This window comes from Fragaria vesca, linkage group LG7 (genome assembly GCF_000184155.1).
Source record: "Fragaria vesca subsp. vesca linkage group LG7, FraVesHawaii_1.0, whole genome shotgun sequence".
NCBI lineage: Eukaryota > Viridiplantae > Streptophyta > Magnoliopsida > Rosales > Rosaceae > Fragaria > Fragaria vesca.
The window spans coordinates 16516816-16541002 of NC_020497.1; the positions used below are offsets into that span (position 1 = coordinate 16516816).

Below are 24187 nucleotides of genomic sequence, written 5' to 3' on the forward strand. Positions count from 1 at the left end.
TCTCCCTCCACTAATTGGGACCATTGCTTGAACTCGCTTGTGCATTTTGGCAAGGTTTATCTTGAGAGATCCTCAAGTCATCCATGTCACAGGATTGCTGAAGCTTCTCCAATGCTTTTACCACATTTTTCATGTTTGGCCTAAGCTTGGGATTTCTTGATAAGCATTGAAAGGCAAGGTCAACTGCTTTAAGAGAACTAGTCACAGAGAACTGGCCTTTAATATAACCATCGAAGATTTGGAGGACTCTGTGTTTTCTGACGAGGAGAGGTTTGGCCCATTCAACTAAGTTCTGTTCCCCGGGTGGCCGGTTCTTGTCAAAAACTCGTTTTCCAGACAACAATTCGAGCATAACAGCTCCAAAACCATACACATCACATTTGGTGGTCAAACGACCTTCAACATAAACAAAGGGATAAACAGAGATCAGAAACCAGCTCACGTAATACTTTTGGAATCTGTATATACTCTAAAACATAAAAACTACAGCAAAGAATTGAAATAGCAGAAGCTGGTCATTCATCAGGTATATTAGGGGGGTCTATCAAGAATGGAGTGTGTTGTATCTGGTCCATAATATTTTATTACTCTCACTTCTTTCTTTTCTACAAATGAATGAATGACGGAAACCTGGCCTGCTTAAGAGACGAAAAACATCTGTGGTGACAAATTGCACAGAATATAGATAATGGTACAAAAGTATTCCAGGGTACATTGCTTCTGTATTTGAACAAAAATATCTTTATACACTAAGATACCTGTAGCTATATACTCGGGAGCTGCATATCCATATGTGCCCAAGACCCTTGTTTCTAAATACTCTGGAGCTGCATATCCATATGTTCCCATGACCTTTGTTTTAGCACCTGGGTGTCTGATTGATCGCCCATCCATGACCAAACCAAAATCAGCGAGTTTGACATTGTAGGTCTGTTATTTCCAATGAAAAATATGAAGTGAGCAAGTCTACCAGAAATCCAGAAGTCTTTTACAAGCCATAAGATTCAGCACTCAAATGTTTCTCTTACTGAATCCAACAGAATATTAGATGATTTGAAGTCACGAAATATAAGTTGTGCCTCATTGTGAAGAAATGTTAGAGCCTTTGCAGCACCAAGGGCAATCTTCATACGAGCATTCCATGAAAGTGGTTCAACTAAGTTAGAACTCCCTGTTCCACAACATTCAAATCCAAACATATAAGGCATAAAAATTAGACATGTTTGATCTCCTAATTGATGGTAATGCCTTCTTTGAAAGATCAAGTGGCTAAAGGGTGAAGGAAGATCATAACTCACTTCTAAATAAATTATTCTCCAAACTGCCACGGGGGACATATTCATACACCAGAAGCAGTTCGTTATCCTCTGAACAATAGCCTATCAACTTCACAAGATTTGGGTGACGCAACTGTCCGAGGTAGTAAACTTCTTTCTGATTTAAGAGGCAGTATAAAGTCAATAAATTTATGTCAAAATATTACATGTAGCATCATCACTTATATCTGTAACAAGTACAACTATGAGCAAAATCCATTAAGATTTGATATTCAACTACAGTCGACTTAATATTAATGTGTGCCAGGTCCTCAAATGTTTGATCTACCATACTTGACTAACATGAGCAATTTCAGTTATCAAATGGAAACACCATATATCAGGAGAGTGCATGTAAAAAAATGAAGATAAAAGTGATACTCACAGACCATTCCTCCCGACCCTGCATACTATTTTGGTTAAGCCTCTTTATAGCAACAGCCATTCCTGTACCAGGCTCGGAAGCTGCCAATGAATTCTGATCAATCCACCCCTTAAAGACAGGACCAAAACCACCTTCACCCACAACAGTATCAGGCCCAAAGTTCCTGGTGGCAGTTTTCAGTTCTTTAAAAAAGAAGCTCTTTAGCAAGATCTCAACGTCTGTCCGAGGATTTGAAGGCACTGAGACAAATGATACCTTTGATATTAGAATTTCATCCCAATACATCTAACATAAGAGGTAAAATGCAATTAGCAACTTACATTCTCAACCTTCAATTATATGACAGAAGGAGTTTTAAAAAGTATAGTAGGACTGTTGGTGTCCTGTTGTTTCAGACTTGATGCTTTCATCAGTAACTTATATTGAATTAATCCAGGCATTTAGAACGTTCAGATTATTTGAGCCGGTAGGTTTTGTTGTCAGAGATTTCTAAAGTAAATTGCTGGATCCCAATTTTAGTTCCCGGCCTCCTTGTTTTTGTTGTCTACCTTAGAAACCATACTTACTATTGTTAAACTATTCTTTGGTGTAGTGAAAAACTGGAAAATCACAATTAAAAGGTGGTAATAAAGCAAAATTTTCCATCGATTTTTAAAATGATGATCGTTCATTGTGTCTAGTATCTACTACAGTCCACCCTTTTGATATACCCTCATTAGTCATATATGAAAGGACAAGGCCGGAAAACAACTTTTCAGCTACGAACATTTAATATAACAAACCAGTAAAATTTAATATAACAAACCAGTAAAAATAGAGGATGAATACCAAACATACCTCTGTAAGGCAGGCTCTCAGCTCTGATGCTAGTTCCATTTGAAACCCTGCTCTGCAATTCCACTAAACAATATAAGTGGGGGGAAGAAGATAAATACTAGCTGATGAGTTTGGGAAGAAACATGAACATATATATGCACACAATGGCAAATCATACATGTACAGATTCAATTTTTCCAGTAGCATATACCATATAGGTATGGCTGACAAGTGACAACATATGGAATGCATTAACCAATTACCAATGTGTGACTTTGATTAATATACCTTTGAAGCAAAGCTCAATATTGGCAAGCAACGGATTACACCACTAAACCTCCCGAACCGATATGAGTTAGTTGTATCCAAGTCCATCCTCGTCTCTTGTTCTGTATCAGCAGTTTCGGCTGCTAAGGGCGCAGTGAAACTACGATTGCTGCTCTCGTTTTCATGCACTGTATCCGAAGCCATAGTGATCCGCTGCGAAAGGAGGTAACCCTTCACGCTTGTACGAATTCCCCCACCCATATCTTCAATGGAAAACTCTGCAAGTCATGCATTTACCAAGAACACACGTGTTCAATTCAGTCAGTAAATTCCCATCAAGGTTTCTGGTGATCCCATATCGACTTGTAACAAAAAATTTCTAGAGAATTACCAGTTGCAGCTTCTGATCACTTCCAACTCCTCTGATCAACTTCCTGAGTATTGAAGCTGATTCAGTTCTCCAAGAGAAGCTGGAAATCAAGAAACAGAGAAATTTGTTCTGATCCCCTCAATTAGCTTGTAGAATAAGAATTTGCTCTTGGAAACGCCGGAAACGCATCGGAAACGAAACGTATCCGAGATCGTGGGGGCAATACTGACTTTTTAGCTTAGTGAATCAGCTCTTCTTCGCAAATGGCAGCGTTGTTGCTCCAGTTGTCCTCTTCTGCATTTTGTTGAAGCCAGTTGCGGCTTTTCTGATCACTTCCGACGACTCTGATCGACTTTCCTGAGTACTGAAGCTGATTCAGTTCTTCAAGTGAAGCTGGAAATCGAGAAACTGAGGAACTTGTCAATTAAATAGTGAAGGAAACAAAAGTGTAGTAACTTGCATATGTGCTTTGTATACAATTTAGAAAGAAAGAAAGAAACTGACCGAGTTCAAACGGCTGATGAGTGATGACTCATCGACGATGATTAAGAAGCATACGAGGGGACCAGAGACTGAGACAGCTCTTGAAAACTGAGGGAGGAGAAAGAGTCGACACGTTTTCAACTCTCACAGAATTGTTGTTCTGTTCAAACCTTTTTGTTTCTATTTTTTTTTTTTCATTTCTTAATACACCTATTACGAAAATTTATTTGATCTTCTAATTCTTCCCCTCTTGGTGTTTTTTGTGTTTCCAGAGCTCCTTTCTTCGTTTTGTTCTCTACATAAAGTGATGAGTTGTGGTAAGTTGTTGATGTTTAGCTATTTTAATGGACATTCCATCTATCAAAGAAGATCAAGGTCTACAGTTTGATGTTGCAGAGTACTAAGCAGCCAAACAATCCTTGTGTTGTGTGGCAGCTGAGCAGGACCTATAGTTTGATGTTGCACATTACTACCTGGTCAATAGTTCCTGAGGACTAAACCTCATGATGTTACACGAAACAAAATGCTTTACAGAACAGTAATGATGAAGACATTCACAGAACAAAAGCTGTACAATAATCGATTATGTAGTACACATTCATTACAAGATTACAGTGTTCAATATATATATGCCCTCCTTGTTCTCCTCCCTCTCTCTCCATCGCTCTCCCCTCCTCTATGGCATGAAACACCATTTTACTTGATTTGAATCAATGAAAGTAATAGTAGACCGTGCATGGATGTCTTAAGAATTTCCGCGCGAAGCAGCTGGCCTGTGAAGAGAAGCTTTTCTTGCACTGCTGGATTCATTCATACTTCTCCTTCGATTTTGGGGACCATTACTTGAACTGGCAGGGAGATTTTGGCGAGGTTCGTTCTGAGAGGGTCCTGGACCCTCCATGTCTTCAGTTTCCTGAAGCTGCTCCAATGATTTCACCACATCACTCATGATTGGCCTAAACTTGGGTTCTGTTGATAAGCATCGAATTGCAAGGTTAACAGCTTTAAGAGCTGCAGCTACAGAATACTGGCCGTCAATACGAGCATCAAAAACTTGGAGAACTCTACGTTTGCTGGCAAGGTAAGGTTTGGCCCATTCAACTAAGCTGTGTTCCCCTGTCGGCCGGTTCTTGTCCACAGCTCGTCTTCCAGACAACATTTCAAGCATAACAACCCCAAAACTATACACATCACTTTTGGCGGTTAAATGACCTTCAAAAAAAGAAAGATACAAGGATCAGAAAGAAGCAGACATAATAGCTTGTTTTTATTTCTGGTTAACAAAGCCAACAGCCGTTTACAAAGTTGAGCAAAATAGTAGGGAAGTTTAACTGTTTGGGGGTGAGATGTGTTGATTCTAATGATTTCAAGTAGAACTTACTCTAAAAGTAAAGTGGATTTGTTCATGCAATTATGGGGCTGACAAAAGAGTTTAGTAGGATATCAGTGGATTGGAGAAGGGAAATACTCCAGCTAGTGAGCATGATATATAAAAGCTAATATTGGATGCTACCTTAGGTATTGAGTAAAAGTGAACAAAATCAGAAATCAACCCCTTACCACATAACAATGGAAGATTTCATTGCCCATGTCACTAATTACCCTTTTTCCCACAATGAAATAAGAATTGGCTTTGGTTCAGACTTCAGACCTTAAATATTTTGGTTACCGTATCCAGTAGTCAAATTGGACTAATGGAGAGATGATATATTTAGTTTGTGACATCTGTCCTAACTGCTAAGTCTTCTACAAGAAAGTTAATATGTGCATAATTCATAATTTGACCTTTCTGCAAATTTAAGTACCTGTGGCCATGTACTCAGGAGCTGCATACCCATATGTTCCCATGACCCTTGTTGAGACATGGCTTCTATCACCTGCTGGTCCATCCTTAGCTAATCCAAAATCAGAGAGCTTGGCATTGTAGGCCTGTTGTTTTGCAATGAAAAAATAAATAAATAAACAAACAAAAGATTATGAGCAGTCTATCAGAAGTCTTCTAGAAGCCACAAAGTTCAACAATTACGCATTTCACTTACTGAATCCAACAGGATATTAGAAGTTTTAAAGTCCCGATAGATCACTTTTGCCTCATCACTGTGAAGAAATGCTAGACCCTTAGCAGCACCAAGGGCAATCTTCATACGAAGGGACCATGAAAGTGGTTGAAAGTAAGAAGCCCCTGTTCCAACAACAGGTTAGTCCATCTCGTATGTTGATGGTATTGCTTCCTACAGAAGAGTAAATGTCCAAATAATGAAGGCAGTTTATAACTCACTTCTAAATAGATGATTGTCCAAGCTGCCACGAGGCATGAATTCATACACCAAAAGCCGGTGGTCATCCTCCAAGCAATAACCAATCAGCTTCACTAGATTCGGATGTCGGAGCTGTCCAAGATAGTTGATTTCTGCCTGTAGGTCAAGAAGAACCACAAAGTTAATGAATCATTCCCCTCAACTTATTACATGCTGTATTATCTATTTGTACCAACTATTTAGGAGCAATAAAAAATAAGATTCTGTCATACATTGCCCTTCAACTACAATAAATTGAAAATGAATGTGTTCAAATTTTTTATTGTGCCCTACTCCATCAGTATGAGCAAATTCTAATTTTGAGGATACCAAGAAGCAATGAACAATAGATCAGGGAAGTGAGCGCAAGCAAATGAAAGTAGTAATACTCACCAACCATTCCTTGTGACCCTGGAGACCTTCTTGGTTAAGCCTCTTCACAGCGATAACCATTCCAGTACCAGGCTTTGCAGCTGTTAATGCATTCTCATCAACCCAGCCCTTAAACACACAACCAAACCCGCCTTCACCCACCATACTGTCAGGACGAAAGTTCCTGGTGGCTGTTTTCAGTTCATTAAAGAAGAAGTTCTTCAAGTTGGAGGACATCAAGATCTCACCCTCTGTTCGAGGAGTTGAAGGCACCGAGACAGATGACACCTTGCTATTAGAGTTCCCTAAACAAGCAACATAAGAGATCAACCCCGAGTACATGACAGATGTAAACAAAACTCTACACCAACACTGCGTAATCAGTAATAAGGCTAATGTTGGTTACCCATTGTCCTTGAAAAGGATTTTAATCAAGGTATTCCATGACTTTGAAGAGAAAATGATTAGTTTGATAATAACATAGCATTGGCTCATTCCTTGGAACTTTAGTTTGGTACTACAAATGGTAATCTAAATCTAACATGTTATCAGAGGCTCAGTTAAACAATGTATCAGATTGGAAAGCTATCATATGGTAGTAGTAAATAACAATTAAAGGGTGTAGTGAAAACCAGCTTGCCCACTCAATCTCATATTTAATTTAATTGATGAAGAATATAAGCTTCATTAAATGAATCTTAGAAAATGATAGAAATCACAAAAAAGACTGCCTTAGAAATGTTTATTCTCTTGATATTCCTCTCTAAAGCAATAGACATGGAATCTAATCCATTTCCTTTTAACAAAAGTAAATAGAACAAAGATCGAATCTTTGAACTCAGAAGTTTGTTCTCAATTTGAACTTGAATATGACCACTAACTAGAACTAAGATTCCAGTTTCTCCCTCTTTATGTCACTAATTTCTGATCAACCAGAGCAGCAATAATTAACAATCATATAAGCAGGACCCAACAGAAAGAACAATGTTGAGAAGCAGATGCTGAAACAAAAAGAACCCAATTCAGAACTGTCATAGACTAGAGCCCAATTCATCAAATCCAAGCTAACCAACTGTAATACCCCCAAACTTCATTAACATAGTAACACCAAAAGATTAAAACTTTATGATCCCCATACTTAAATGATCAAAAACAGATAGTGAAACCAAAAACCCAGTAGCCGAATGAAGTTTCTAGTGCTTGATCCATCAAATCCAAGATAACCAACTTTAACATCCCCAAACTCCATCAGCATGGTAATACCAAAAAAATCAAACTTCAATGATCAGAAGCAGCTACTGAAACCAAAAACCCAAGTTGCCAAATGAAGTTTCGGTAGCTAATACACACTCTGGTGCATGTTTCATCAATCAAAAGCAACCAACTTTAACACTCTCAATCAAAAAAAAAAAAAAATACAAAACTTTATCATCAAACCAAAACAGAAACCAGCTCATGAATCAAAAACTACATACCATTACGAAGTGGGCTATCAGCTTTGATCCTAGAACTAAAGCAGGAACCCATGACAGCAAACCTCAAAGCTCTGTTTCTGTCAAAAAAAAAAAAAGACAAGAAGAAAACCCAACTAGTGTAAACAAGTTGAGAACAGCAAAAAGTGAAGCCCGTGAATCAAAGATGATGTCCTAACACACGTCCTCCCTCTTCCTCTTCCTCTTCCTCTTCCTCTTCCCAGTGTGAAAGCTCGAGCGTTTCTACAACCACCTAACGGTGACCAACATGCGTAACCCGCAATTGAGTGAGGAAAACCCACAAGCTTTGATTATTAGCATGAAAAGTTTGGAGGCTTGTGTGGGGTTTTAGGCTTCTGGGAAAGTTCTGTGATTAAAAATTCAGGGACCTTCGCGAAGGACAAAAACAAAGAGTGGAAGGGTTGACTCGGCCTCCCATTTGAAGGTTCTTTTCTTTATCTGTAAGTTGTAGAGTTTTTAGGGAGAGTGGAAGAGGGTGGATGAGAAATTTGAAGTGTAACAAGTGACAGCTTTGCATGGCTGCAACCTGTACAATTTTGTCTTGAAATTTTTGGTATAGGTTTATTCACAAAAGCAAGAATTTAACCAAAAGTAGAAACAGAGAATGTGAACTATATGATTATGGACCACATGAGGTGAACTACTTAGTTCTCAGCCTGGAGTTCGTTAAAGGCGGTGTGAAAACTCGAACACTAGCATATAAAAAGTACCCGTCAAAGATAGAAACACGAGCATAGAAGTACCCATCCAAAATAGAAAAAGAGAATCTAGAGTCAGTGTATAGATGAGATTAGTAAATTACGTGATGCTAACTTTAATAGATAAATCACTAATGTAATGTGATAAATAAGAAACATCGATTATATGTCTAAAACAAGTCATAATCTAGTGAAACAACACATTAAAAACAACCTAATTTAGTAAAACATTCCGTAGTTTCTTTACCACATACATTTTACGAGTACATTATTTTTGTGGCATGCTATGATTGCCTTGAATAGATGAAGTGATCTCACCACATGCAATTTATGACTAAAAATGAACAATGACATCAAATACCATCGCATTCTGCATTTTAGTGTGTGAAAGGACGAATTTTACGTGGAAGAAAAACACACACAAGAAAAAGAGTCGATGTTGGACTTTTTCCAGCCTAACAATATTTAGTTTTGACTATCCAGAGGGTGCAAAAGATATGTTAAACATTAGGGACCTCTATTAAACATTGTGACATTATTGCGATTATAAGATCGCATGTGTTTGGTAATCCTTGACAATCAAGCTAATCTAATATTCCTTTGCTTGTGAGTTTTCAGCCAATGTTGAAACAACTCTCATTAATCTTGTATAGTTTATGTTTAATCTAATCTCTGGATGGTCATTGGTATAAAAATAAGATCCACATGGAAAATGACAGCAAACTCATCAGAAATGGCTCACGGGCGTCGGCGATTCAAAGGGACAGAAGGGGTTTTCCGATTAAGTCAACGACGACATACCGAACCTCATCAACGACTTTTGTTTAACATTATTGGTTTGATGCATCTATGATCTATGAGACTGACAATGAAATGTTGGCTATCTTGAAGAGTCCTCACGAAAGAGTCAAAAAGAACCACTACCCTATAGAGGCATTAGTCAGCTCGAAAATCTGGATCAAGATATTTTGGGGGAAACAAAACGCAATCTGGATAGTGTTTCTGTGGAAGGCACTCAGCAAATGAACTTTACAGAAGATGAAAAGATAAGAAAGTGATGATGACTCGATATACACCACTACACCATCAAACCATAAAGCTTGAAAGCCTTCCAGGTAGAACAAAAAGATTGGCTCAGTTCTTTCAAGCAATTACGGAATCCTTTTAATTAAAGAAAAAAAAAAAGAAGAGAAAGTTGCTACATCTGATCATCAATCTCCATTGACTTCACATTTTGTTTTGATCCCATATTAAAAGCTAGCGCAAAAACATTAAAAGCACCAAAACTGTAGATTGTTCATACAGGGAAAACCCAGAACCGGGTGCTGATCGGAAAACAAAAGGCATAATTATTTGTAAAATTGTACGGACATGAACATGAGACTTGAAGTCACCAAACTCTTCCTCAAGTACCAAACCTCTAGGCTTTCTTCACCACAGCAGCATTGATAATGTCAATAAACTCGGGCTGCAGAAAATAGCAGCAAGGGAACAGATGTAAGAAAATAAGATTAGAACACTTTATGACCAAAGGAACAAGATTAACATGTAACATCCACAGGCTCAATTAACATCATTATCATTACCTTTAGAGAAGCACCACCAACCAAAAATCCATCGAGATCAGGCTGACCTGCCAACTCTTTGGAGTTTGCACCATTGACAGAGCCTGAGGAATACAATTAAACAAGTGATGAGAACGCGAACAGCAAAATTAGTTTCAGAAGAGTCTCACCATCACATCCATTAAAAAGAAAAAGGAAAAAATGGTATTCAAATAGAGTCAATAGCACACCCAATGCAATTTTCAACCACAAGATCATGAATTCTTAGCGAGAGAAAAACATACGTCTTTGATTCATTATAATAATTATGACCAAGTAAGAAGAGTATACGAGAGCAAAACCAGAAGAGTATACAAGAGCAAAACCAGAGTTGAATAAAACTCATCAGCTAACAGATATATAATACAGTTGCTTCTAATATATGCAGAAACACGAGAGAAAACTAATTGAACCAAGGACAAACTACACAAACAGATAAACAACAAGTTTATGTGGTAGAGATTCATAACAGCACCTCCATATATGATCCTGGTTGATGCAGCAACCTCAGGACTTGTGTTTGCATGAAGCCATTTCCTCAATTCACAATGCACCTGTTGTAAGGAGACAAGTACTGTGAATAAACTGACATAGAGGAATCTGTTACAGTGAATAATACACATATCCAAGGAAATCACCAAGAAAGAGGTGGGTAACAGCTTAGAAAAACTTGTTCACTTGAATTCCATTTACTAAACATTTGTTTTCTCAAACATAAGGACAAAAGAGAATGTTTCCACTAATCATCCTTTACAATTATACCCATAAATACAATAAAAAGCAAAACACAAGACAAAGGCTAATCTACATCCACAAAACAGAGTAAGGCACAACTTACTTCCTGGGCCTGAGCTGGAGATGCAACCTTCCCGGTTCCAATAGCCCACACTGGCTCATAAGCCAAAACAATGTTGGTCCAATCTTTCACTTTCTCTGCAAATAAAAACAACATTTAAAATCAATCTTAACAAGGAAATCAAAGTTCTAAAGAGTATCTGCAAAATGAGCCACAGAGGGGTTTTGATTCATACCAGCAATTGCCTTGGTTTGTGCAGCAACAACTTCAACAGTTGATCCAGCTTCTCGCTGTTCAAGAGTCTCACCAACACAGGCGATCACCTTCAAACCTTGGGAAAGTGCATAAGCAACCTTGTCCCCAACAAACTGAAACAAAGTGTTCAAAGAATGAGAAACTATGTTGTTAACAACAGGCAAAGATAACCACTGTCCAGTGATAAGCAAAAGATTAAATCCAATGGCAACACCATATAGATATACATACAAGTTCAACAAGGGGAAGAAATTACCTCATTGGTTTCACCCAAAAGAGCTCTCCTTTCGGAATGACCAAGGATGACCCATGGAACCTCAAGATTTTTAAGCATCTCAGCACTGTATGCACACAGCAAATCAGCTTGAAGTTACTTAACATGGAACAGATAAGACTAAAAACTCTTCAATCAATACATAAATGCAAATACACTATACACATATTTATACAAATCTAGCATGCCTATCTGTTTCCAACTATAGTAACAACAGTATCAAACATTCCAAACTATGAATACATAATCTAACTCATTATAGGGATAAATTGATCCAACTACGAAAAGTAGCACAAGACAATAGTTGCATCAAGATCATGTCGAAATAAAAGTCACTACGAAGTCATGAAGACACACCTAACTTCACCAGTGAAGGCACCGCCCTTCTTCACCCAGCAGTTCTGTGCCGCAACCTGGAAATCTGGCCTCAACGTGCTCTTCACCAATGGAAGAAACACATACGGAGGACTAACCACAACCTCTGCATCAACATCAACACAGTAAAAAAAAATTACAATCAAATAACTCATACAGATCACAGACTCACACTTACTCCAATCCAAATCTGACCAATTAAAAAAAGTAAAAACTCACAAATCTAATCCAACTAGTAACAACTAGCTAATCAGAGCATTTACTCACCCACGCAATCTGGTGACGGCACTTTTCCATCATTGAGCAAGTTCACGATCTTCTTCACCTCATCGATTGTTCCATTCTGCACTCAGATTCAACTCACACATAAGCACATAAACCCTAATTTGATCAAACTCAAAGCGAATAACGAATCAGATACCAAAAACCTAACGATCGGTTTTGACTGATCGGAATCTGATTCGCGGCGAAAACAAACAGATCATAACAAGAGGGATCGGGATCGGAGACTTACGCATTTCCAGTTGCCGCCGACGAAAAACTTCCGGCCCATTTTTTTCTCGAAGATTAGATTTCTCGGTAGTGACGAAAATGGCTGAGACGAATAGAACTGACGGAGTGTGATGGCCTTTTCTCTGTTTTTATTTCGGCTTTTTCTTGGTGCGCAAGGGGGTGATACTTGCCAGTATTGGATTGGGCCGGCGGGCCCACTTGGTGTTGTGAAATGACGGTTGGAGGATAAGGATCTAGAATATTCTTGGAGGAATAGAGTGAGGGAGTGAGGGGTAGTTTGGTCTGTTTAGATATTTGTATTCAATGAGTAGAAAAGTGACTTCACTGGAGCACGGGTTCACTTTCCTGCGTCACAAATCGTGGATTGGCTATTAGCGGATTAGGTGGAGCCGAGGCGAGCTGAGTCCACGGATTCCTACCAAACCTACTTTATACGGCCCATCGTGTACAATGTACACATACGGCCCAACGGCCCAAAATTTATGTGTACAAAAAATATCTTGAACTAAGTAGTTGTGTTACGTGATACGTCTGATAATCTGAGATAATAGAAATGATCGCGATAGAGATAGTAAGAATATTAGTCAATTCAATTACGATCCTAAATTTTCAAATTTATTTCATTTCTGCTTCGATCGATCAGCTACTGTAGTTGGCTGTGAAGTTCTTAAAATGTATCTCTTTACGCAATAATTTTGGATATTGCTTTATCTGTTTATCATACTCTAGAGCATGCATGGTGTTGCATCAATACATTGCTTCACAAAATAGTACTAGTTATGCATAAGAAGTGCAATCTTGCCATGAGAGGCGATGTTGTTACTACAAAAACAAATGTGTTCACTTAACGGATCAATCTAATTTGCCCAACAAAATCTAACTAATACACAGTACTATACAGAAAGTATCAATATCTTCAACTAAACAAGCAAACATTTTACCCTATGAGCACCAATGTAATTCACTAGAAAAATGTGACTAAGAGTATGAGAGGTGCAAAAACAATCACTCATTATTCTACCGTTTTACCACGGTGAATAATGTAACGTTAATTCCAACCTAGAAAAAAGTTAAAAGGCGAACTCATTTCCCGCCATCAGAGGTTAGGGTTCATAAATACCAATTGACCAAAAAAACAAACAAACAAAAAAGAGTTAGCACAGTTAGTTCGATACACCAGTCTCTGGAGTTCCAGTTCTCTAGCCCGTAATCTCCGACCCTCTTTTGCCTCTATTGAACTTTAATTGCTTCCGAATTGGTCTTAAATCTTCATCTCCGTACTAATCTAACCGATGGCTGGCCAATCTGACCCTCATCTTTCTATCTTTTCCGCCGAAGAGGTTCATCTCTCTCCCTAATATCTGTTTAATTGCCTCAATTAGTTCTCTATTTCGATTTTTAACGCTTATTCAATTCGAAATTTGAAATGCCCAGGTTGAGTTCATGGCCGAAGACGAGTTGGTGGAGATTGTCCCCAATATGAGAATGGACAAACTCACTTTAATCTGTGTATGTTCTTCAGTTTTTACATCTAATTAGACCTTAGTTGAGTTGATTTACAGAGGTTGGTAACTTTTTTTCACTGCTTACAGGGAGATTTTGGTCCATTCTTCCCTCAAATGCCTGCCCAAGTACCGCTGTGGTTGGCAATTGCGCTGAAGAAGAGGGGGAAATGTACAATTCGGCTCCCAGATTGGATGTCGGTCGGTGAGTGTTTACTCATTAGCATTTAGTTTGGTTTATGATGCTGATTGTCCGGGAATTCGCGAGAAATCCACTTAACTAGATTGTTTGAGCTTGTAAATTATGCTACTGAATGCGGATTGATTTGGATTATAGCTGTAAACTTGTTCTCATTAACATTACGGAGCTGCCTGTTAATGCAAAAAATTTGAACAGTGTTTCGTATTGGATGCTATAGATTATTGGTATGTATGTTGGAATAGTTTATGGGACATTGATAGGACTTTTAGGTATAATCAAGTTAGTAATGCTTTAGTGCAGAATTTTTAGTCTCTTGGCCACACTCAGCCTGTGCTGTTGGAACGTATCGGAGTGGTGTTGCTTTATTCATATTATCTGCAGTCATGGCAGTGTTGAGAATTAGGGATGATTGGGGATGGCATTTACGTCACTGCTTAGATTTCTTTTAACCACTAACCGATTCAGGACATAATGTGTTAGTTTATATGTGGATCCGATCTCAAAACCAGTTAGATCATTGCCAAAAGCAGTTATCTCTTTTTAAAACTATGTCTTCCCTATATATCACTTTACTTATTGCATTTTCACTTATCTAACAAACAATCATTCTGGATTTCATTCCTTCGTGTATTCAAGAATAAGACATACTAAGTCAAAAGTAGAGGAAGAATACGGGGAGGTTTTTCTAATTGAACTTTCTTTATTGGGACTAGAAAACTTGAGCCAGACTTTGGAAGCAGAGCGTGACTCTCAGGAATCCTTTCAAGTCCTACCTTTCCATTATGTTGAAATTTCAAGGCTTCTTTTTGATCAGTAAGTACAAAAACTTTATACGACATCTATGTTTTACTGTACAAGTGTTTTGATGTCAGCTGCCATTTTGTTGATACAGTGCACGCGGTGATATTCCTGATGTATATACGGTAAGTTGAAGACTCTCATGTAACCTTACTGAATGGTTCATTGGTATTTTCACAAACCTCACTAAAGCTCTTTCTAATAGGTGAGGTCTCTTATTGAAGACATTAGGGATGTAAGGTTTCATAAGGTTGAGACTAGCTTGGAATCATTTGAGGATGCTCGCTCTTCTGCAGTGAAGGTATGTTTTTTCTTATCGTGTTTTTGCCTGAGCTAATTGGAGTACTGAGAAATTTCAAAGTAATGAGACCTGTAAATTATATGATTTGAAGTCCTAAGATCAAAAATCCCTTTGGACTAAGCTTTTCGGCATCCTGGGATTGAACAGTTAAATTTTTCATTATTGTTTGGGTGGATTAATATGTAAATGTGGGATGGTTGGTAATTTCTCAACTAAAGTTTATCTTTCATTTCACATTTGAATGAAATGTATAATGTTGTTCCAGAAGGCATTGAGCGTGTCTCCATCTTAATGAGAAGAGCATTGAGTACATCTATGTTAATGTGTTGTTACTTTTCCTCTATGATTTGTGTTCCGGAGTTAATTACATTTGCAATTACAGGTTAAAAATCTTTCGGCCATGGAAGTGAATTTAGTTCGTCCATTTGTCGGGAGAGCCTTACAGGCATTTTATAAGCATGGCAGTCCAGACCTGGTTCCAAATCCGGAGAGAATGCCTCCCAGACGACCACAAGCAACGGATAATGTACAAAGAGTAAGTGCTTATGTGATCCACACTCTTTTGTTTTCTTTCCTAAGTAGAATTGAGGAAGGTGAAGTGACCATTTATTGTAAGAACTAGTATATCCATGCTATATTTTTCAGAAAGCTCAGTATCAATTTGAGTAATGCGTTCTTCACATCATAGTCAGAATTTGGTTATTTCGCGAAATTCTTACTAGATCCTGTATATAAACACACACACATATACATCCATGAAGTATGTCCTTTATGATCCAAACTGTTTTATCTCTTTTGTTAATAGAATCAAGGAGGTGAAACTGTAGTAATGATCACTTGTTTCATTAAGCAAAAGTGACAGTGGTATATGTTTCACAATGCTAGTTGCCGTTTTAATTATCTCATGCTTTTGATGTATGTTTCTTGGATATTCATGTCTCACAAAAAAATGCCAGTCTATTAAAGTACACATACAGAGGCACAGATAAAAAGACAGTTGATACAATTTCTGACTATATATTCTGCTTTTTCAGCGACCTCTGCGGAAACGGTAGATGCTTTCATGGTGTCAACAGGTACCTTTTCGTTCCGCCAGAAACACTAATTAGCTCACCAGGGAAGTAGTGATGCTCTGAACAACATTTTAAGCAGGATCCTTGTTGTAGTTAATAATGCTTTCTATTAAAGTTACTAAAATTTATACAATTCATTAATTTTATGTTCATTCATAGTTGTAAATGATCCATAGTTTCCCTTTTCCTTTCTATGATGCCTATTGTTTGTCATACTCCATGTCTGTCACAATTCTTGATGCCTGTTTGTAAATCTGCCATTATAGGCATTGATAAATCTGCATTGATCATTTCAATGTGTAAATCATTCTTGTACTATATCTAGCTTTGGGTAGCTACCTTTGATAATTATGTACTATAGCATGTGTTTATACTACATGCAGATTATAGGCATTGATAAAGCTGCCATGATCATTTCAAAAAGTTTGTCTAAATCATTCTTGTACTATATCTAGCTTTGGGTAGCTACCTTTGATAATTATGTACTATAGCATGTGTTTAGTGATTGCTTGACATTTGATGCATATAAAATGAATGCCTTTTGCAGCAGCTTCCTTTTTTTCCCAGTTAATGGATGTTTCTGACTTATCAACACATGAGAAGCATTTATCCTCTTTCCCTATTTTCAATTAAATTAACTTTTTGTTGGCTTCTTTCACTGCAAAATTAAATCTGGTCCTGAAACTAGATTATTGATGCTCTTCTTGGACATGAAGTTGCATGTGAATGAGTGTTCTTTTGCCAATCCCCCTGTGCTGGGAAATATCTTTTTTTTCTTTTTTTCTTTTTTGGCGAGTCTGGGAAATAGCTTTAGGTGGGGACAATTTGCAATACCAACAATGCTCTGTTTCTGATCATGCATTCACCAAAACACACTAGAGTTGAGCATTCAAAAGAAAAGAAAAAAGAAGACAAGTGCTTGCAGCATCTACCTCCTTTTATTTTATTTTATTTTATTTTAGATTTATATAAGTATATAATATCTAGATATATTTATATTACTATTCCCTAGCAGCCTATATTGAGTTCTAGAGTCATCATAGAGAATCTTGTTTACAAATACAGGATGGACGTTTGGATATTCCGGTGGCCCAAGTAGATTGAGCCATAACATGCCTCATGTTCCCTCTGTCTCCACTCTTAATCAAAGAGGTATGGTATTAAATAGTCTTTCTGCCACATGCATTTGGTTGTCTAGTTTTGGTGTTCATTGTTAGGCCAACATATACAACCCCTAGACAGAGGGGACTGATGCTGCATATGCCTAACCCTCAAGAAACCCCTTTCCCTCCCAGAAAATGCTGAACCTGTCTGGCAGTGCTTCTGTAAGAAGTGCTTTTACAGTTTTACTCGATAGCTCTTCTGCTCGAAGCATATATGTGCTTTTTTCGTGGAAAACTAAGTTGAAATGCACTTGGAAGCACTACTGGGGAAGTGCTTTTACTTTCAGTCTGCCAACCAAAAAGGGTTTAAAGTGAGAAACCCTTTTAGCCTAATTCTGGATGCAGTTCATGGGTTTGGCTAAATAGTTCAAGTTAAATGCTTTAATCATGTGTGAAAATTCAATAGGAGTAGTTGGTTGTCGAACTCAATTTTTAAAAGTTGCTTCCTGCTGTGGTTGTGATTCAACATAGTTAGTCATCATAAACTAATCTGTTGTATAGAACTTTGGATATATGCTAGTTTGTTGCACAAGCCTAGTTCTCATAAACAATTTCCCAAGTATTTATTTTATGCATCAATTATTTGATTCCAGGTCCACTTCCCCAATGATCTTTGCAATCATTAGATTCCCATTGATATTGTAGGGCAGAATTATCTGGATTTCTATTGCTACAAGCTTATCCTAACAGAAATACTCAGATTTCAAACTGATAGATGCATGAAGTATTAGTCTATTCATTTCCTTTCAGTCTTTGCATATGCTTTTGCTCCCATGGCCTCCACCTCCAGCCTGGCTTGGCCTAGTTTGCGGGTGTTTTTAAATTTTGAAAATGTTGGATAGAATAGGATTGATTGAATACGATGTGTTTGGTATATGAAGTCAATGGTAAATACATTATAGTTTGGTCTTCCCTAGTGTGCTGCTATGTTTAAGGATGTGGCGTAGTGATTCGGTAATCAGGGATTGGTCAAAATCTTACATCGTTATTCCTTTTCAACCTGTTTGGATTGGTAATGATTCATGAACCTGTTCTCATATGCAGCAAGATTAGCAAGTAGCTTGAAGATATTTAATTTGCACTCGGCCGTGAGATATTGTTCTTATCCTACATGCTGCTTATGTTCAAAGTTCACATGTAGTCAATTTGTTTGCACAGTTACATAAGAGTCTTCTACGTTAATGTCTCAGTACACATTGTATATAGACTCTTTGTTCGTGATCGACTAGCCCTCCGGGTAGAGATGGACATCATGTCGTTAGCTCTACAAGAGATTTGAGGTTGTCTATCACGATGAAAGTTAACCAACATGGCACAACTCATTCGACAGATAAGTAACTTGTAAATATGATTCATGTTTAATGTCATGTCATCACTTAACAGTCAGCAGCGGAAGAACACAGGATGGTTCTTGTTTTTGGGTAAATGTTTAGCAGGATGCTTCCTGGTCCTAGCTAACCGACCATCGAGTACGAAAGGCATGAACCAGTTTTGTTTGCTCTAGACACTAGTGAAAAGCATGACTTTGGTTGTTCGGTCATTTTAGGAGAAGAGCCATCATTAACTCACAGCGTGCCAAATGTCCGCATCTTCTTTAAATAAGTCCAAGTGTCCAACGACAGTGAAAGATACTCCTTCTGAGCGCGTGGTCCCCCATTTGGCGCGCCCGCGCTTTCCCTTCAAATCATTTTCTAATTCTTTTACTTTTACTTTTATTTTTCTTAATCTGTTGTTATTCTTTTCAGTATGGGATTTAAAATAAGAACACCTGTCAGACAAAAAAAACACTACTGTAGATTTTTTATTCTTTAGATAACGTGGTGATTAACACATAAATATTTATATTTGTGTAAAGGGATCTACAAAGAGCGTGTCCTAACACAGCTGTCTCAGCGTCTCATAAAATTTCAATTCATCATTAGTCATGTCATAAAATTTAAAAATAATATCTAAAACCTCTTCTTATCTTGATTTGATATATGGATCAAATGTGCTACACGACAATGCCAAATTCACCAAGATATTACAAAAAAAGGTGAAATTCTGGTCGTTGCTTAATTTTTAACTAATAAAAAATAATAATGTTTCGAGTTAGTCACGGATCACGTCATCTTCACATAGTTATCTGACCAAAAATGTATTCAATTCAAGTGGATTGTGACTTGGTCCCCAAGTCTGATATAAATCCAAGTTATTGCTGTCACGGTATTCCCATTACACCCATGGAATTTCCCCAACTGAATTGTCATGTTCACGCTTTGGTTGCATTTCAATTTTTAGTAATTTCGCTACAAAAATTTAGGTGTAATCTGGTTGGCCAAACGAGTACAGCTGAATAATTCCTAAGCATCTTTAACGAAATTACCCTATTTTTTAAAAATATTTATTAAAAAAATAAAAAATTAACATCGAGTCGGAAACAAATCCAGCACCAACCTGGATTACCGTCCAGATACAAATTTTCCGCCTTATCCACTGTTGCGGCGTAAACGAGGATTTCGTGGTCCTTAAGTCATCCGGCGTGGGCAGTTCCGTCATTTCGACAAATCTCCCCCGCTCCTTTATATGAAGTCCCATCCCCCCTTGCTTTCCTTCCCGTCGTTATTTTCTTCTTCTTAATTCTCCCTTCTTCCGTCGATCATCTCTGAATCAAAGACCGGAGAAATTTCGTTTCCGGAAACGAACAAAAAGATTTTAAAACCCGGAAAAACCACGTAATTCGAGCAGTTGGGTTAATTTTTTTCAGTTTTCTTATTCTGAATTTCGTGGCGTTTATTTTTGTTGTTGTTGTTGAGAAATTGGGAGCTGAATTTGAGGAAGCTTAGGGTTTTTGAGAAAGAAAAAAAATGGACGGGAGTTGGGTTCTCTAACGCTTAAAGAATTTCTAGAAAAGAGAGACAGCGAAACGACGCCGTGTTAGGGAAAGAGAGAGAATGGATTGCCGTGTGATAATGGCCGGCGGTGATGTTTGGATGAGAGGTCAGATCGGAGGGGCTTTAAGCCATGAGAGCGAGCACGACCTGGCTTTGATGGTCAGCGATTTCTTGGAGAACGGTAGCGCCGGCGGTGACTCTTGGTGTAGCAGCGATAGCGATTCTGCTCATCTCTCCGATCTCGCTCACCTCGCCGATAAGATTAAGGTACGTTTATCTCTTTGAATTTTGCGAATTTATTGATTGAAATTTGAGTTAGAGCTACAAAATTTCTTAAATTGCAAGTGTTTTTAATGTTATGAGTAAATTGAATTGGCTGATTCTCAATTGGAGTGTATTTCGATTAATTTTCGGCAATCTGAACTTAGTTATGAGCTGAATTTTGCTCTTCCAATTGAGGTTCTTGGTTTTACATTTACAGAAGAAAAAAGTAGACCTTGCTTTGACTAATTTACAAAAATTCTTGTAAAGACCTTGGTTCTTGTTTGTTAATTCATCTTCTGCACTAGTTTTGTAATCCGAGTCAAATTGTGATATCTGGATGAGTTTCTGTTCAATATTCGAACCCCCTTTACTTGTAAGAGTACATCTTGGATCTGCCGATTATGGATTAGGAGTCTGCAACTTGAATTTAATCAGAAGCGAATTGACTTGTTATATATTCCCAGAGTCAAATTGTGATGTTTGGATGAGTTTCTAATATTCAAAGTCTGCAGTTTCTGATTAGTCGGAAGCTGAATTCAGTCTTTTTCAATTTGTTGTTCCAATTATTGACGTGTGTGCGTAGTTTTGATGATGGTGTTTTGTTGTATAACAGTTTTACAAGTGCTCGGTGGCTCAGTACGAAAGTGATTTGGCATCAGTGGTTCATTCACTTATACTATCCATCAGTGAGAACAATCTTCATCTTGTCAAGTCAGGTCCATGCAATGCCAGCTGCCTCAAGTCAACTCTGGTAAAGCTTCTCAGGCGCTCTGGTTATGATGCTGCTGTGTGTTCGGCTAGATGGCATGGCAGTGGAAAGGTCCCTGGAGGTATATCATTCTTCACTATTGCAAAACCTTATGTTTTAGAAGCATGGTTGTTCTTTCCTACTCTGTGTTTATTATCTGTTGGAAAATAGTCATTCTGTTTGTTGCCTGGTGTTGCATGTAGAGTGAAGCCAAAATATACCATTACAGTCATCCATGATCCCACTAAATCAATTCTGCAATTAGTTGTTTATGTTTCATATACACTTCTCATCCAGCTATTGGAAATAGGTTAATGAATGGCTTTTAGGATAGCTGCTTATGCTCAATTTAACTGGGTCTTACAGATTTTTCTGATTTTAATTGAGGATTGTGAAATCAAATTCAGTCGTTTCTGACAGTTTTATTTTCTATCATCTCAGGGGATCATGAATATATAGATGTAGTCAACCACAGCGATACAGAGAGTTCTGAACGTCTCATCATTGATATTGATTTTCGAAGCCACTTTGAAATAGCTAGAGCTGTTCAATCATATGACAGGATATTGAATTCGCTGCCGGTTGTTTATGTGGGCTCCTTGACTAGGTTGAAACAGTTTCTTCCAGTTATGGTTGAAGCAGCTAGATCTTCCCTCAAGCAGAACTCAATGCCTCTTCCTCCGTGGAGATCACTTGCTTATTTGCAAGCAAAATGGCAGTCACCTTATCAGAGACACTTCAATCTAGATGAACAAAATGGTAATGGTGTATTCTCTTTTGACCACAAACAATGCAGTGGACATTTGAAGATGCTGCAGTCACTGCTTCAGTCTGAAATAGAAGCAGATAGACTGTTAAAACCCAAAAGCAATGATAATAACAGGAGACACAAGCCTGTGCGGAGTTACTCTTTGTTCCGGAATCTTTGAGATGTACAGATTTTTTGCCTTTGAGATGAGAGAATTGTACTGCGGCTTTTCAGAATTTTTTTTCCTTATGACATCGAATTAAGTGAGAACCAGAATGAAGGGCAGAGGTCCATATCATCAACAAGAATTAGCAATAACCTGAGGCATATACTATACTGGAGACATTTTCATTCTTTTGTTTCTGCTGGGGAGTCTACACTACATTCTTTCACCTACAGTGCACCAACCATCAAGCAATGCTATCTGGTTTTTGGAATCACTGCTGGTACAATCCAGCAGCATCGCAGAACTATTTGGTATCCGGTTGAATATGGTGCACCAGTTTTGTTTTTGTTATTTGATATCTTCTTGAAATGTATCCCTTGTCCTTATTTTTGTTGGCCAAGGAATTTTAGTCATTGTAATCTTTTTTTTTGTTTCTCCTTGTACCAATGTTGAGTTGCTTTCCTCCCCCAGTCAGAATGTTATCTTGGAGTATAATTTCGTTTTTACACCCAATAAATACAATAAAGTTTATGTGAGATATCTATCATGTTGCTATTGTTGATGTCACATTCCCTTTCCCATTGTGTTCATGTTTCTGCAAATCCTGTCTTCCATACTTTATGCTCGATTTTCAGGTTCGGAAATTCAGTCCCAGTACTATAAACATGGGCTTGTGATATTGGCCCATTTTACATTCATCCTGGCTTCTGAGTTTTCATTTTGTATGAATTTCAGGTATGGTGAGCTATCCTTGGCAACAACTCCCAACAAGGTAGGTTCTTATCTTTGGGAATCTGGAAATTGTTTCTGATTCAGTTGCAGTCTCTTGTACAAAGAAACTAAGCATCTGATTTGATAAGAGGGGTTGGTTGAACACGTTGCAAAACAATTGCATCACTCTTCTTACTGAATTTGCATAAACTGAGTCTAAGACTAGTTGTTATATACGCAAATGTGTTCTGCAACACAATTCAATTATCTATAAAGTTTGACACCAAGATGAAATGAGAGCTCCAAGTTTTCAATAACACCCAATTGCATTAGATGCTTTGTGACTTCATATAAATATGAGTAATGAAACTTGACGCTCGCCCTAAAAGTAAAAACGTTTCATCTAGTGTGGTGGAGGCTGCAATTGAGCCTTTTGATGGAGGCTGCAATGTGCATCACTGTGTAGCCTCATACTCTCACTGTAGGTACGTAGTATTCGTATTAGAAGCATGCATGCATGATCAGCATCTCCATCATCACTTGTTCAATTGCAACCGTAATTTTGGATCGAGGAGTAACACAGATATCAAAAGTTCAAAAGCAAGCTATTAGATATGAACCCTCAATAAAATATAAGAGATAAGTGTAAAGGAAATAAGCGGTGAGAAAGAGAGGACTAGAGAGGAACCAAGAGAATTGATATCATGGCTCATTGAAGAAGAAGAAGAAGTAGTAGGCAGAAGATGAGAGGAAGGGACAAAGACATTTGAAGATAAGGAAGAAATAGAATAGTATAAATTGTTGATGGAAAACTAATAAAATATTCTTAATTTTGACAATTCGGTTGGAGTAAAAGTTTGTTAAATTTAACAATACCACATTGGTTGTCAAATTTGAATTTCACAAATTTTTTTGACCCCAACCCCTGGAGATGCTCTTAGTCCTTTGCCAAGAAAAAGTAGTCAATGACACTATCAAGGTAAACACCGGTCTCATTGCCAAGCTCTACCCTTGATTTATTCCTAAAAACCAATAAGGACTTACTATTCCACAAATCCAGAGGCAGCAGAATTTCCCCCAGGCCCGCAACCGACAAGCCCACAAGATCTAGGCCCAAACTCAGACTCGAAAAACCCAAGGCTGAGCCCAGACCCGGGTCCAAAATTTTGAGCTCAAGCCCACACCCAATCAAGAAACTTTTCGTCGCCTCCTTTGATCTAGTCACCAGCGCCGCCTTTCCTGACGGCCGAGCCTTACAGCACGAACGACGGAACGAGCAGTAACCCTAATCGTAGATTCAGTTAGATACCCTGCCTTCTCCCTC

The 24187-nt window shown here is 38.0% G+C and overlaps 5 protein-coding genes across 5 annotated transcripts; 2 read left to right on the plus strand and 3 right to left on the minus strand.

The window, feature by feature from the left end:
• Nucleotides 1–10: 10 nt before the first annotated feature.
• LOC101294613 (protein kinase APK1B, chloroplastic-like) lies at nucleotides 11–3343 on the minus strand. Its single transcript, XM_004308808.1, has 8 exons — nucleotides 3176–3343; nucleotides 2806–3062; nucleotides 2539–2590; nucleotides 1702–1940; nucleotides 1299–1434; nucleotides 1029–1171; nucleotides 759–930; nucleotides 11–396 (listed from the first exon to the last, which is right to left on the minus strand). The coding sequence occupies exons 2-8, from the start codon at nucleotides 3043–3045 to the stop codon at nucleotides 11–13; spliced, it is 1368 nt and encodes a 455-aa protein (XP_004308856.1). The 5' UTR covers nucleotides 3046–3062; nucleotides 3176–3343.
• An 847-nt stretch (nucleotides 3344–4190) lies between these two features.
• LOC101310935 (protein kinase APK1A, chloroplastic-like) lies at nucleotides 4191–8272 on the minus strand. The gene is made up of 6 exons (XM_004307462.1): nucleotides 7782–8272; nucleotides 6328–6611; nucleotides 5916–6051; nucleotides 5677–5819; nucleotides 5443–5566; nucleotides 4191–4849 (listed from the first exon to the last, which is right to left on the minus strand). The coding sequence occupies exons 1-6, from the start codon at nucleotides 7831–7833 to the stop codon at nucleotides 4383–4385; spliced, it is 1206 nt and encodes a 401-aa protein (XP_004307510.1). The 5' UTR covers nucleotides 7834–8272; the 3' UTR covers nucleotides 4191–4382.
• A 1426-nt stretch (nucleotides 8273–9698) lies between these two features.
• Nucleotides 9699–12457, minus strand: LOC101311222 (triosephosphate isomerase, cytosolic-like). The gene is made up of 9 exons (XM_004307463.1): nucleotides 12316–12457; nucleotides 12069–12144; nucleotides 11784–11907; nucleotides 11409–11493; nucleotides 11133–11265; nucleotides 10940–11034; nucleotides 10577–10655; nucleotides 10084–10166; nucleotides 9699–9965 (listed from the first exon to the last, which is right to left on the minus strand). The coding sequence occupies exons 1-9, from the start codon at nucleotides 12352–12354 to the stop codon at nucleotides 9918–9920; spliced, it is 762 nt and encodes a 253-aa protein (XP_004307511.1). The 5' UTR covers nucleotides 12355–12457; the 3' UTR covers nucleotides 9699–9917.
• Nucleotides 12458–13456: 999 nt separating this feature from the next.
• On the plus strand, nucleotides 13457–16402 carry LOC101311515 (DNA replication complex GINS protein PSF2-like). Its single transcript, XM_004307464.1, has 8 exons — nucleotides 13457–13654; nucleotides 13749–13823; nucleotides 13907–14021; nucleotides 14732–14831; nucleotides 14911–14941; nucleotides 15022–15117; nucleotides 15500–15652; nucleotides 16152–16402. Exons 1-8 carry the CDS (start codon nucleotides 13607–13609, stop codon nucleotides 16170–16172), a joined length of 639 nt encoding a protein of 212 aa, XP_004307512.1. The 5' UTR covers nucleotides 13457–13606; the 3' UTR covers nucleotides 16173–16402.
• Nucleotides 16403–19945: 3543 nt separating this feature from the next.
• Nucleotides 19946–22686, plus strand: LOC101311801. The gene is made up of 3 exons (XM_004307465.1): nucleotides 19946–20493; nucleotides 21104–21320; nucleotides 21680–22686. The coding sequence occupies exons 1-3, from the start codon at nucleotides 20287–20289 to the stop codon at nucleotides 22165–22167; spliced, it is 912 nt and encodes a 303-aa protein (XP_004307513.1). The 5' UTR covers nucleotides 19946–20286; the 3' UTR covers nucleotides 22168–22686.
• The last annotated feature ends 1501 nt before the right edge of the window (nucleotides 22687–24187 follow it).